The sequence below is a fragment of the Nothoprocta perdicaria genome, unplaced genomic scaffold (genome assembly GCF_003342845.1).
Source record: "Nothoprocta perdicaria isolate Ctin4 unplaced genomic scaffold, notPer1 scaffold_128, whole genome shotgun sequence".
NCBI lineage: Eukaryota > Metazoa > Chordata > Aves > Tinamiformes > Tinamidae > Nothoprocta > Nothoprocta perdicaria.
In genome coordinates, this window is record NW_020454405.1 from 666,825 (window position 1) to 680,537 (window position 13,713).

At 42.3% G+C, this 13,713-nt stretch overlaps 1 protein-coding gene across 2 annotated transcripts in view; it reads right to left on the reverse strand.

The window, feature by feature from the left end:
- Positions 1-2,135: 2,135 nt before the first annotated feature.
- The window catches only part of CBX3 (chromobox 3), a 13,027-nt gene continuing 1,449 nt past the window's right edge, over positions 2,136-13,713 (reverse strand). Inside the window, exons 2-6 of one of the 2 annotated variants that reach the window (XM_026033376.1) lie at positions 13,171-13,221; positions 9,151-9,293; positions 7,428-7,593; positions 5,952-6,046; positions 2,136-4,322 (exon numbers count right to left, since the gene is read on the reverse strand). In XM_026033376.1, coding sequence (XP_025889161.1) covers positions 4,196-4,322; positions 5,952-6,046; positions 7,428-7,593; positions 9,151-9,293; positions 13,171-13,194 — 555 coding nt within the window. In that variant the 5' untranslated portion in view covers positions 13,195-13,221 and the 3' untranslated portion in view covers positions 2,136-4,195. The remainder of the gene's footprint in view (positions 4,323-5,951; positions 6,047-7,427; positions 7,594-9,150; positions 9,294-13,170; positions 13,222-13,713) is intronic. The other variant, XM_026033377.1, reaches the window with a different exon arrangement.

Below are 13,713 nucleotides of genomic sequence, written 5' to 3' on the forward strand. Positions count from 1 at the left end.
TAATAGGTCCCGCGGCACCTCACAAGGAAGAAAAGCACCGTTCCCGTTTGTGTGGGGATAGATCCACCACAGGCTGTTTCTATGGGATAAATGCCTCTAATTTTCTTGGCATAAATGTTTTTGGCTTAACTTATATAACATGTATCACTACTTTGATATGATACAGCCCAGAATGGTTTGATTGACGGGATTTTAGGAGACTGGCTTCTCCATTTGAACTTAAAGGGACTTGATGCTGCCGAGCTCAATTCTTTCCTCCTGCTCATTCGGTGAGAACAACTCGGAGCCTCTGCAGCCTCTTTCCAGTTCCACTGGAGACGCRGGAAGCACCAGGCGCTTCCTTTAGCACTTCTGGAACTGTTGGCACAACTAAAGGCAGAGAGAAGGGCAAAATACACCAAATAAACTCCACCAAATAAACCTCACAGCTGAGCTTTGCAAAGCCCGGCTCCCCGAGCTCATGGAGCCGCAGCCTCTGGTGCGGGCAGCAGCCCTGCTTGCGCAGACCTGCGCTTCACACCCATGCCGAGGAAAACTCACCCCAAATCCGTTGGCRGACATTTGTCACTCCCTTCTTGGTACTATCTTGTCCCAAGTGGAGCKTGAGAAGGGAAAGGCCGTGTAAAAACAGCTGCTCCCAGGATCCCCCTTCTCAGGTACTTCCCATAGGACACAAAGGCGGCCAGGTTAGTGGCACTCCCTGCACAAGGACGGTTTGTTGGGGGAGACACTTCACCACCAGCTTCACTGTTGGTCCAAGAAGTTTAGAGGGGGTTGCAGAGCAGAGGCATCTCTGCCAGCAGAGTAAACATGTCCCGACAGAGCCAGTTAAGAGTTTAATTACAGAGATGGTGTTTCGAGAAGGAATACGAACAACAAAGAGGAGCATCAAGGATCAGGAACATGCTGAGGATGGGACAGAATGCTCTCAGGCAGGAGAGGACAATCTCTTGTCATGCAAGAGCAATACAGAGATCTAGGTGACTAAATACGACAAATAATAATTTTAAGCGGAAGAAAAAATATATATCTAACTACATCCAAAATTATGGCAGTCTATGTTAAGTCCTAAATGCATTACAAGCTATGGTTGAAAAGAACTCCAAGCAGTTTTAAATAACGGTGAATCACAAAGGTGAAAGAATCACTGCATGAGGTAATTTTGTACTGAACCGAAAATTATCTTGCGGTGCTGCTGGATTCTTTAGCATACATAAAAAAAATCCTTTCAGTTTCTTCTATTTACAGCAGTTTTACAAGGAGAAATTCAACATTAGGAACAAATCAGGAGTTTATTAAAAAGCAAGGTGGGTTGTTCTTTCCCAGCAAATAAATAAGCACCGGGCACGAGAGGCTCCTGTCATAACTGGCAGATTTTAATTTGGGATTAACTAGCAGCACCCAAAACAAAATAAAATAAAATAAAACAAAACAAAAAGTGCTGGTAAAGCCTTTCATGCAGCTAGTAAGATGAACCAATCTGGAAAACTAATTGAGGTTAAAATTTCTCAACAACAAAAAATCTGGTGACTTTCAACTTGGAGTATTTTCTTTGTAGATGGAAAGCAGCAGTACAGGAGCAAGCCCAATGTTTTGTTTGGTTTTTTTGACAGCARCATCAACACAAGGCGATCAAGAAACCACAGCCTCCAATCTTCTTGTTTTGGTGTCGTGAAGGACAAAATAACGAGAAACCTCCGCACAACCGGCTAACTGCAGAACGTATTTATTTCATCAGTTTTAAATTAAGAACATTTGATGACTCGTTTTTTGGCATATGTACGCAGCACATTCAGCGTAACTACACAAAACTCGTAACTTTAAAGTGTTCCATTTCATTCCTATCAAATGTGGTTTGACACAAATTGAGGGGAAAAAAAACCAATGAAACACGTTATCAGTAAATACTTCTATTGTCATAATGTAAAAAATTAGAAATCTAAAATGGTGTGACAAGCTATATAGTTGATTAAATGTGAATACAGTGCGTCTTTGTGGATAGTCAGAAGAATCAAATGTAATAAAAAAGTTTTATCTAGTTGCAAATCTACAGTTTGAGGGTAACAAATCACTGCGAATCAACCTCTTAATAAAAATCCTTTATCTACCACTTACTGTAACTGGTAATTTACATAACTTTGAAACCTGCGTCATGATTCAAATCAGCAACGTAAGAAAGAACTCACTATCCACACTTGAAACAATATAAAGYTGCAAAGTTTCAGACAACAAAACACAAACTTGTAGAATAGCTGTATTTTAAGAAATAGGTGGTAAAAATGCATGCTGCTGTAAAATCCAAGTTTAGCCTGCSTATTTTTCAACCTACTGGGTAAAAGCCCAATGATTTCAGAATCCTTTTGGGTAGGTGCATTATTATTTCTATTATGGGCCCCCGGGAATTAAGCCATGAGCTTTAGGACTTGTATTTAATTCAGAGGATTTTGTCTGAGGAAGAGGCAAGAGAAGTCAGCTCAGCTATGTAATTATGATCCACTGGAGCAGGGGAGCCCACATGAACAGGGATCCCCGAGCCGGGAATAGACGGCAACTGCATTCTGCACAGATCCAAGGAAAAGCCTGGAGAAGTCAAAGCAGTTAAACCTAACAATGAAATTTGGCGTCGTTTTGTCCACCCTCACGTTTAAGCACAGTTCAGTGCTTGCAATGGACGAGCTTGGATTCATGAAKGGATGGGTTTTGAACTAATGTAACTGCAGGCAAATGGGTATAGTCATGATTCCTGAAAGCACGCTGAAGAAAACAGCAAGTGCAGATTTAATTCCCTCCTTTATTTCTCAGGACAAAGAGGTGAGGGTTTCCTGGAATGCCCATCTTTTTTTTTCCTAAGAAAATATAGTAGTCGGGCAATCCCAACTCTGTCTCACCCAGGACCTGGACTACACTGTTGTGTATTTCAGAATTTGTTAGTCAAAATCCTGAATGGAGAGGAATTCTGAAATCCTAAATTGAGAGGAATTCTGAAACAAGCCTGACCTTTGACACGTGAAGAGGCAAAGCTCAAGGCAAATCATCCTGTGGCAATAACACACAGGTAAAAGCAAACGTGCAGGTGACAGCAAGAGAAACACAAAAGAGGAATGACAATTGGGGAAAGAAAGGGGAAAACAGCACTCTCCTCCCTCTGCTGGGCTTCTCCCATCCCTTTCTTCCGCCCTTCTGAGGGCGTTGTCCAAGCAGCCGATTATAAAACTCATTTTTTAAATGCAGCTGGAACAGGAACAGTCTCTGTTTGAAGGCCAGGACAGCAGGTTGAAGCAAAGCTGAGCCTTTCCGGACAGGGCTTGGAGGGCAGGCAGGGCACCGGGGCCCTGCCTCGCGCTGGGGCCCGAGGGGAGGCCAAGGTGACCGGCTGTCACCTCGGGGCCACACGGGCCGCTACCTGTGGCCTGGACACGTACCCCAGCCCAGCAGGGCACCTCGCGGGCCGCACGGCCGGCCCCTCCGGCCTGAAGCACYGGCGCTGGAGGCAGCGGCCACGAAACGTACAAAGCAGCAAAGTCCACTAATACTCTGCGTTACGGAGCAGAAATGGGAGAGCATGGTTCACTCCACCCCAAAAGAACGACTTACAGTTAATATATTACAAATTGAGAGATAATATATAAAAAGTTCAGGGGTATCATACCGCTTCGAAAGAGTCACAGCCTATCAGTATAAAGGAAGAATATAAAACTATTTTATTGACCACTGTTCACCAGTATTTACAATAAAGTAAACAATATACAGTCTGATAACATTCAAATTACTACAAAGTTAGTTTTCACCTGGTCTTCCTGGAACCAAGCGATACCAAATACTAAAAAGAATAATTCTACAGGTTTAAAGGGCTAGGTTGGGGTAAAGAAGATACATGCACATCAATAGTATAGAAGACTACAAAACATCTGTGAGGTTGTTTAGACATTCATTATGATTCAGTAATAACTATGGAAGTTTATGAATGTTTTATAAAAGCTTTTACCTAATATGGAGGAAGTAGTAGTATCAAATGCTCTCTTGTGATAAATGAAACAAGTTGCAGAAAGCTTTTATTTACTCGCTGTTGATGCAAAACACACTACTACAAAAAAATATCAAATTTGATTCTTGTTAGAATGTATGCTTCTCACATTGCTAATAAATCAAATTTGGGGTTTTAATATTCATATATATAAAAAAGCAATGCAAACAATTATTGTGCTTCATCTTCTGGGCACGAATGCCAAGTTAGCCGCTCTTCATAAAAAGCGATTACGATCTGAGGACACTTCACGTTAGCTTCTTTGGCCAGCACCAGATCTGCCTCATCAGAGTCTTTCCTGATGTAGGAGAGAGCAGGATGAAAAATAAATAAATAAATGCGCTGTCATTAATTCGGCAACTAATTGTTACTCTGTGGTTCTTTAATTTCTTTTTAGCTGCTAATGGTTTTTCAAGGAAGCATAAATATTGGTATAAATTTAGCAGCTCTTCACGGGCCATAAATTCTGAAAAGAATCTCCGTTAGRAAGCAGTTTTCAGTACACTTCTCGCCATGTCTACCAAGGATTTCCAAGCTAACAGAAAGGCTTCATAGTTGTATCTTCCTTCCCTTCCTGTTTCTTTTCAGATTCAGAGGAAAATGCTATCCAAAGGAATTTAGAAAGCTGCCAACTACAGTAGGTAATGAAAGAATTTTATCCCTCCAAGCATAATTAAAACTTGGAAGGAAGTCTTTTGAAATTAATAGYATCCAACTTAAGGGGTGATTATTTCCTGTTAACGCACGTAACTTGCTGTATTTCATACTACTATTCCTGATGCCGTCTTCAGGTAACAATTTCTGACCTGATGGGCTTCAGGCTCCATTTCAAAGCCTAAGGCTGATCTTATACGTGAGCTTTGTGACTCCACACTGACCGACTGACCGTAGCCCACAGTCAACGACGAAGAGAGGAATCAACCGCTAAACTGAACAAAACATAAATGCCCCCTCTGTATGTTGGCCTTGGTGTCCTATTCTTCCAGTTCCCACAACAGAAATTTCAAATAGTCACAATCTACATTTTGCAGCTAAGTTCAACAAAATATTAGAGATTTTGAAAACACAGAAAGACAGAATCTTCCAAGTAACTAACCCTAGCAGTCCAGACGGGTTACAGGATCAACCAAGTTTCTGAAGACTGCTCAATTTGMCTCCATTCCAAGTCAGAGGCCATCGTTCTTCTTCAGCATCCTGCCACCCTGAGAAACCTGACCCCCAGCAAACTCCCTCCAGCAAATTCAGTCTCCCCTGTGTTCTGAACACTAGGGGGAAAAGTCTTAAACGTTATCCTGCTTGTTCATRGGGTAGAGACAAGGGGTTTTCTGTAAGCACCACAGCAGAAGAAACCCATCTCCTCCTACCCTCCCAACCCTGCAAACTCCCCATCACTTCCTCTTCTAACAGATCCGTAGGGATAAACCACTCCTCCCTACTGCTCATTCTTCAGCGCAACTTCAGCTTCTTCCACTGACCTCTTCCTATTCCCTATCCATACGGATGTGTGAAAAACACCATGGATGTCTAAAACCTACGTACCTATTGAGGTGGCTTCTGCTTTGTGAGACGTGCATAACGGGAGCCCCACCTGCCATTCCCTTAGCAAGAACACTAGTGAGAGCCCATCTTTTCCATACACGTGCTATTTTTTCTATACCTATTAGAATTTACTTTTCAAATTTCTACTTCTTCAAAATGTAACTTACTTTTATATACTTCTGTATTAAAGTTTAACAAGTTGCTTTGTTTCTGSAAGAAAGGAGCACGTACTGCATGGCCAGGCAAGCTTTGCTTTTCTAAGAACACCAGGTTAATAAGCTGAGCAGCAGCTTCTCTCTTGCTACTGAAACAGAGCAGCCTCCTCCCAGCCTCAGAGCTGCTGCCTCTCCTCCCTTACTGGGGCCAGAGCCATCACCATAGAACTCACCATTTCATGAGGAACATAAGCTCTCCACTGCTATCCGTAGCCCCAATTATCCGCTCCGGATCAAGACCCCTTGCAAACCCTCTTGGTTTATCAACCTGTTGGGTTAAGTTGAAAGAAGATACCTAACTTAGCATGAAACTGTTTTGGCACTTGATATATGCATTCACACAAGCACATATGTATCACAACAAAGTGAAATACAGTCCTACATAATTATAAAGGATACAGTAATTGGATATATCATTTCAGAAAAGTAACAATTTTTTTTTTATTACTGATCTTCAGACCAAGTCATTTAGATGTGCAGTAAAAATAAAGCTATTTTACAAAAATGCACCTAGCATTTTTTTTTCTGAAAACTCAGTAAAAGAAACAAATGGTCTTAAATCCTTATAGCAATGAACTTGTGTGGCTATTACGAACAGGAGGAAGGGGCAAAGCAAAAGCATACTCCTGAAAGTGGGATAAACATCCTTTTCACCAAAAGAAAACCCTTGGGCTGGCTTAAATTGATTCTTAAACTGCATTCATAGGGAGCATCTCAGCCATTCTTGGCTAAGATGAGATTTGTATTAAGAAATATAGTGACTATTTCCTGAATTATTTCCTATAGTTCTGCAATATCCTTTTTGGGGCAGTAACCACTATTGTACCAGATGAGGCCACACAATTGACTTTATGCAGAGACTCAAGTATTACATACACTATTCACCAACCAYTTCTTCTGATGCTTTCCAGCATCATCTTTTTGGAAGGGGAACACACACTGGACAGCTGTCTTCAGTAAGACAATGGCCTTACTAAACCACTGACATTGCCAACTACATCCTTTCCAAATCACTAGTTTGGGAGTTTACAGAGCAAAACCAACCAGTGAACACATAGAGTGCCTTATTTTGCACTTACTGGCACTGAATTTCTCATGCTGTTCACTCATTTAAAGTGCAGGAGTAGCCTGGACCTTTAAGAAAAGGCCCTGCTGGTCTCATCTCACCCTTTCCCTCTCTGCCACCTCCTCTCCTAGGCTAAGTAACTGTCTGCTCTTGGCATTCTGCCATCTAGTCTTTCACCTCACATCAGACATAGGTTTAATGTGAAACACAGTACTGAATTTTGGCTTATTCCACTCACGAATCTTATGCTCTAATACAAACTTCCTATTTAATACTGGTCACTAATATATTGAACTCTTAGTCTTACTTTCGATCATTCAGAAAGTGTCGTGAAACAGTTTAAAAACCCCATGTAAAATGAGGACAGTCAGTTGCCTTTATCCACCACCGTGGCAGTTTTCTGAGCCCCATGAACACTTCCTTTCCAGCCCATAGTTCTAGGTGTTGTGCTATTTCGTGCTATTCTGGCACTTTTAAGCTCATGTCTGGTCTAATKCTCCAAGTCCCAGTAGATTTCTGAGGGGAGGACAACGAGGTAGGAGCACAGGAGAAGCCAGTACCCAGCAAATCAACATATACTTACAGAATCACGTTTTTTCTTTGATTTACTATCATCGGATTCGCTATCTGACAAAGATTTTCTTTTGGAACCATCTGTTTTCTCTTTACCAGCCTTCTGTGAGTTCAGAAAAGCTTCGATGAGCTCTGGGCAGTCTAGGTTYTCTTCCGGCTCCCATGTGTTGTCAGCACTGAAACACAGGTACATTGATGCAAAACTAAGGGAAGGAGACAAACGTAAACACAGCCACATGGCCTACCTCAGGCAAATCACCTTTCCTCATTATGGAAGGCAGACTTCATTAACATGGGAATGCTTATCTTACCATCTTCATTAACCTTTCAGCCATCAAATGCAACACATGTAGAAACAAGCTCTGCTATTGTTGGGGACCAATTTTCTTAAACTGGAGACACAAAATAAGCAGCCCAATTAACTCCTGTGATGTTGGGGGGAGGCAAAATAAACAACCTTCACTCCATCAGAACCTACTTGTCTATTTAAATTGACTCCCTTCCTGGTAAAAAAAAAAAAAAGCAAGCAAGCAACAACAAAAAACCCTCAAAAGACTGATCACACTAACAAACTATATGGTAAGAGCACTGTTTATTTAAGACTGAGGTTCTCAGGAGGAGAACCCAACACAAGCAGCCTCCATATTCGAAGCTCCCAGAGGTTGTCTCCCAGCACGGAGCTCAGCTATACGATGAGGCCGCGGCGTGGCCCTCCCCGGGGCTCCCTGGGAGGCTCCGTGGCCAGAGCTGAGCAGGGCAGAGGCTCCCCTGGGCTCTTGCTGGTTAAACATGTAAGAGGTTCCCAAGCTCTTCTCCCTGCTGCTTACGTATTTCCCGTGCACAAATACTGTTACAACGTCACTGCTGAGCACTGGGATGCCCACGGATTATTTTCAGTTACTGCAACATTTTTATACCTTCATATCAGACCATCAAGAACTACATGAAACCCACTGGTGTTTAAACCGCTATCACTACCTGGGCTTCAGGCTAGAAGGCAGTCACCTCGGGAGGTAATCATAGGACTGGCTACCTGGCGAGTTACATTCAAACACCAGGTCATATAAACATTTAATTCATCCCCTTCTTCTCACTGGTATAGGGTAGCCCTGCCAGAAACTGGCGGGAGAAGGCACCACCAYGTGCCCTCAAGTCCCCTGGAAGATGTCCCTGAACACAATGTGCTCCTTTAGGCCTTGGGAAAGAGGCCTCTTGGTTCACGTGCAACGAAAGCAACCATGCCATGAAATCCCTTATAAACGCGGAGCTAATTTGGGGAGCAGTGCAGAGAACAGAATTATCTGTCCCAAACTCACCTTTCCAGATGTGCCTACTATTGGAAATCCCAGCAAACTTTCTTACTCAGAAATAACATCCATTCCATGACCCTCAACACAAACATATAAATTCCAACAGCTTCCATGCCAGCTTTCTTTGATAGATACTGACGCAATCTACATCAAGGAACGGGATCAGYGGAACTATCACCAAGGCCTCATTAAAAGTCGTGGAACTTTATGAAGGACAAAGTSTAAGGCTACACATTTCCTATTTCAGTTTTGATTGCCTCACCTGAATACACATTTTGGATTTCCTTCTCTTACATTGTTTAAAATACTCCTCCATCATACAACRCTCCCCTCCATGCCATTATTTAGATATTTTTACACATTGTAGTAGGAAATATTTAGCATTCTACCAGAAAAAAAAAACAATAATGGGCAACAGCTTACTCTGTAAATCCTTTCCACTTCAAGTAGTATTCCACCTTTCCATTCACAACACGTCTGTCCAGGACTTTCTCCACAACAAATTCTTCAGGCTCAGCCTCCTCAATTTTTTTACCTTTGCCATTCTGTTTCTTTCCCATTTTGTGCTAAAAAAAAAAAAAAGAAAAAAAGAAAAAAATCAAAATGACATTATTCAGTCTTTTTTTTTCACTTTACCTACTGGCCAAATCCAACTTTGCTCAGTAAACAGCAAAGATTCATGTATTTATTCCCACTACAGCCAGAAGCTCAGACTCCTTTTAGGTTAGTGCATGAGGTCAAGTAACCTGAGCCAGATACGTTAAAGTTTTTTTTTTTTTTATTGTTCCTTTTTTTTTTTGTCAGGTGCTTAATGAGATACCCAGCACTTAATACCAGTTTTTAAAAAGGCGAACTATTTTTGTCCACACAGTCTATGCCTCCATTCCGCTTACAAATTCAGTGCTCAGAGTGTTACATGCTCAAAAACGTACAAAGCTTCTAGAAGCTACGGCTATGCCTGTGGAAAGGCAGAGGGCAAGGAACAGCGTAAGGCAGAAGTAAAGAAAAGTGATAAGGGAACTGTGAAAATGCATAAAACAGAAAGGGATGCTACTCAAAAGGTGGTGGTTACTACCATTTCCTTTCCAAAAAAAAAAAAAAAAAATAAAAGAGAAGCTGATGGGAGAAAAGTTTAGGGTATATTGCTATAATGAACAAAATACTCAACAATATCTGGTAAGGGTTGTCAATAGGGTGCAATGCTACGGAGCCCTCCGTTACTGCAGGCCCCTCTCATCCTGAGCCATGCACCAACGTAACTCACGTGGGGAGAGATGTCACAGAGGTGCATAAAATTCAGACAGCTACACTTTAAGTAAAGTACTTAACATGTAAATGAAGATTTGCTAACTTAAAAAAAAATATACACTTTAGAAGTGGTTTAAGTTTACATTTGATACTCCGAATAATATTCTTAAAATAAGTATTACATCCACATCATCCTCAAGGCATTCCCAGTTTAATAAGGCAAATTAAATGTAATAGAAGGACACATTTCCAAATTTCTGTTTGTGATCTTAAGAAGGCTGAAGCACATCTAGGATGTTGCCCTATCACGTTTCTGGAGCACTACAAGAGCAGCAGCAGTTTGGTTGCCATTTTGCACTGCTCCTTATAGGGAAATTGTTTAAAATGGCAGCCATAAAGTATTGGGAGCAGCATTAAACTCGTAAAATGTGCAGTCCTGCAGCACCCTAAACTGGAGCAGACAGAGCTCCTTCCTTACCAACAYGTTTCCTACGGAACCAAACGAGACAAGCAAGCATCACAGATCACCTCCGCTCGCTTTATGGTGTTTTTCGCGTCCTGCTCGGAACTGACGTGTGTCAGCTTGCAATGCAGCAAAGCCACTGGAAAATACATGASATCTGTAGGCTTCGCACAATTTGGTCTCGGTGTAGTAAAGGTTAAAAACAAAAGTCTGCCAGACACAAAGTCAGCAATCATCTTTTTCTGAAATGGAGATAAAAAGTGATTCTTGATCACTGCGCCCAATCTCTGTGCCCTTTTCTGTTCATAATTAGCTTTTCTTCTCCTTTCCAAACACAGCTTTACACCAGTTAGCAACTCCTAGGTGGAAGGTGCAAACAAAGAAAGACAAGGAAAGGTCTCACATTTCGCTTTCAGGCAGCAAGTGTCTGCATATGATTATATCTTGGGTGGCATTTGTTTTGATTTGGGAGTATGACAGACATTATTTAAAGCAGGGAATATATTTCCGATTAGATCTGAGCTGGCTGCCTAGCCCTGGAGTATTCCGAGCACAGTACTGAAGTCTGAAGAGCGTCTGCTTGATCACACTGGCTTTTTTTGCCTCCGAAGGAAGATGAACATAATGCTGAAATTAAAGCAAAATAAAACTATGAAGATGGCCAACCACTTTATGGAAGCAACTTCTTTAAAGAAAAGGAAGCGTGAAAGATGAGGAATGGTGGAGATTATGAAAAAAGAAGAGAAATAAAGAATGACACAGACTCAGTATACCATAGGAATAAGCTTATAGTTCTGGATAATTCTGCGATGAGGCAAGCAGGCCACAGATGCAAAGCTTCCTATGGATGTTCTCCTTTGGCCTCAGTATTTGCTTTCTTTCAGTGCAAGATGAACTGTTTCCACAAATGGTTTTCAGCATCACTCATTCTTGTCACTTAAGGTACATGCTTTGGACTTCTAGATCAAAATAACTTTTTTTTTTTGGCTTTCCAAGGTTAAGTATCTTCCATAAAAGAAAAAAAAAATGAGTGTGGTAAGAAATAATGAATTTGAGGGTGTGAGTTTTTTAAGATATTAAAGATCTAATTAGGTCTCTTGTGCATCAGCATTTTGTTTCTAAGTCTTCTTAGGCCTCTCCAAACTGTTAAAATAACAGTTGATTCCACAGCTTGCAGAAATACTGAGTAACTGTTAAAAAAACGTATGTTCTGAGATCATACAAGTCAATGTAGGTCTCAGCCTACAAATTAACATTACTCCTGACTTAGTCTAAAGGCTAGAAGCTTCACTAGACCCCTACAAGRCCCCTTCTTTGGGGTTCCATGTTCTAGAGCATCGCGTGGACACCTGAACACCCATCTGTGGCTTAATTCTCTCCCTCAATTCACAAGTCGCACGTGAGATCCGGATTTTCCTCAGTGGATAACCACGCTTTTCCCGAGGGTAGGATGTTAACACTTGACGTAGCGTTGCGGTAAAGGCGCCCAACACGCACGAGGCAGGAAAATCGGAACGAGGCTTCCAGAGCTACGTTCGCTCGTCCTCACCACGCTCAGGTTTCGCATGCAGATACACAACCAAGCAGAATTAGTGACGGTTCCCATGGGAACCGCAACTGGTTTCCCTGACCTGTGCCGCAAAACTCCCCAAAACACGGAAAAGAGCAAAAATCCTGTGTTCACGGGTGCTCTCCTCTCCCTGCAGCCTCCCCCCGCCGCCCACACTGGGCAGGCCCTTCCATCCTCAAATCAGGGAGAAATGGACAATCAGTTACTAAAGAAAGTTCAGATATTCACATTGGGGAAAGTGCTATGATGGYCTCTTGCAGTGAAATGCAAAGCAAGTACTCCACAGTGCTTATAAGACAGGAGTTACTACGTGTGTGTAGAAGATATCTTAATCTGTGTCAATTAGTAATGATGTTAGTGTACTTAATAGACCATTTTAGGACATTACAGAGCAAATCTTCTGYTCTCCAAAGGTTACGCCGTATGTATTCTTGCCTACTTCCCCGACTCTACCTCAGAGGCCTCTCACACCACGTTTTTTCAGATCTATCTCTACAAATACATGTATTAGAGTAGTTGAATGGCAATTAAAGCAATTTATCCAGCAACCAACTGCCCTTAAATGTCTGTAATTTAATGTCAAGCAAAGCTTTACAGGGACGTGAGATCCACGAATGCATCATTAAAATGGTCCAGAAGGGGATGACATCTGAGAATCTCTGCTCCTATGAAATTCAAAGAAACTGTTATTTGTTAAAAAATCATTTCAAGAGGCATCTTAACTAGGCCACATCATTTCCCAATGTTATTTTTCATCAGTAAGGGGATTCTCTTTACTCAATCCATTTCCCTGAACAGCCTGGGTAAAAATAAATGAATATATGCATCTGACTTTACCTTTACATATATGATGAGCTACACAGTGTGCTGAAGGARGCTAAAAAAATCCTTAGTGTTTTCTACAATAGCGCACACAAAAATGGTGCATGGTCCTTGATTTTCCCAGCCCCCTCTCCAAAGTCTCAGTATAAATGACAGATTTGTTAAAGCCAAAGATAATGTCCTTTCTGGTAGCCTTACTTTCTGGATCTGAAATTTTGGTCAGAATAATGCTGGGGAGGGGAGATGTGGATGTATCTTTCAAATGGAGATGCCAAGTTATCAGTTTGAAGAAAAAAATGTTGATTAAATCCTTACATACTTCAGGTGTGCATGAACTTACCAATGTAGTTTTATTGGAGGCCATTTTTATTGCAGACTTGCAGAGCTTTTACTAGAAAAATGCATGACAATTAAAAGGAAGTTGACATTACTCAAAGAAAGGCATCCCAACACAAGCATGGTCCTTGTTCCAACCCCCATGTACTCGCTGCACACAACATTTCTAGGAGGGACTCAATCCAGAACAAAAAGTAGGTTACTACTTTGTCCAGCGTAACCCAGTAACACACGTTAGGCTGGCCAGGATACACRATACCGACACTGAGGTGTTTTAAAAAAACGGCTTTCCCGAGGCCTCAGGAGGCCCGGGGATGTTCCAGGGAGAAGGGGGAGGACCATCAGGGATGCGAACTGCCCTAAACGCCATCGGGCTGCGCTGCCAGCGGTTACCGGAGACAGCCGGGCGCGGGAACGTGCCGGGCTCGCCTCCCGCTCCGCAGAGCCGCGCTCCCGGCCCAGCTCTAACGTCGCCTCCCGACGCTCGAGCGCGGCGGGCGGCGGCTGCCGGCGCGGGGGCCCTGCCCGGCCGGGCCGCCCCCATCCC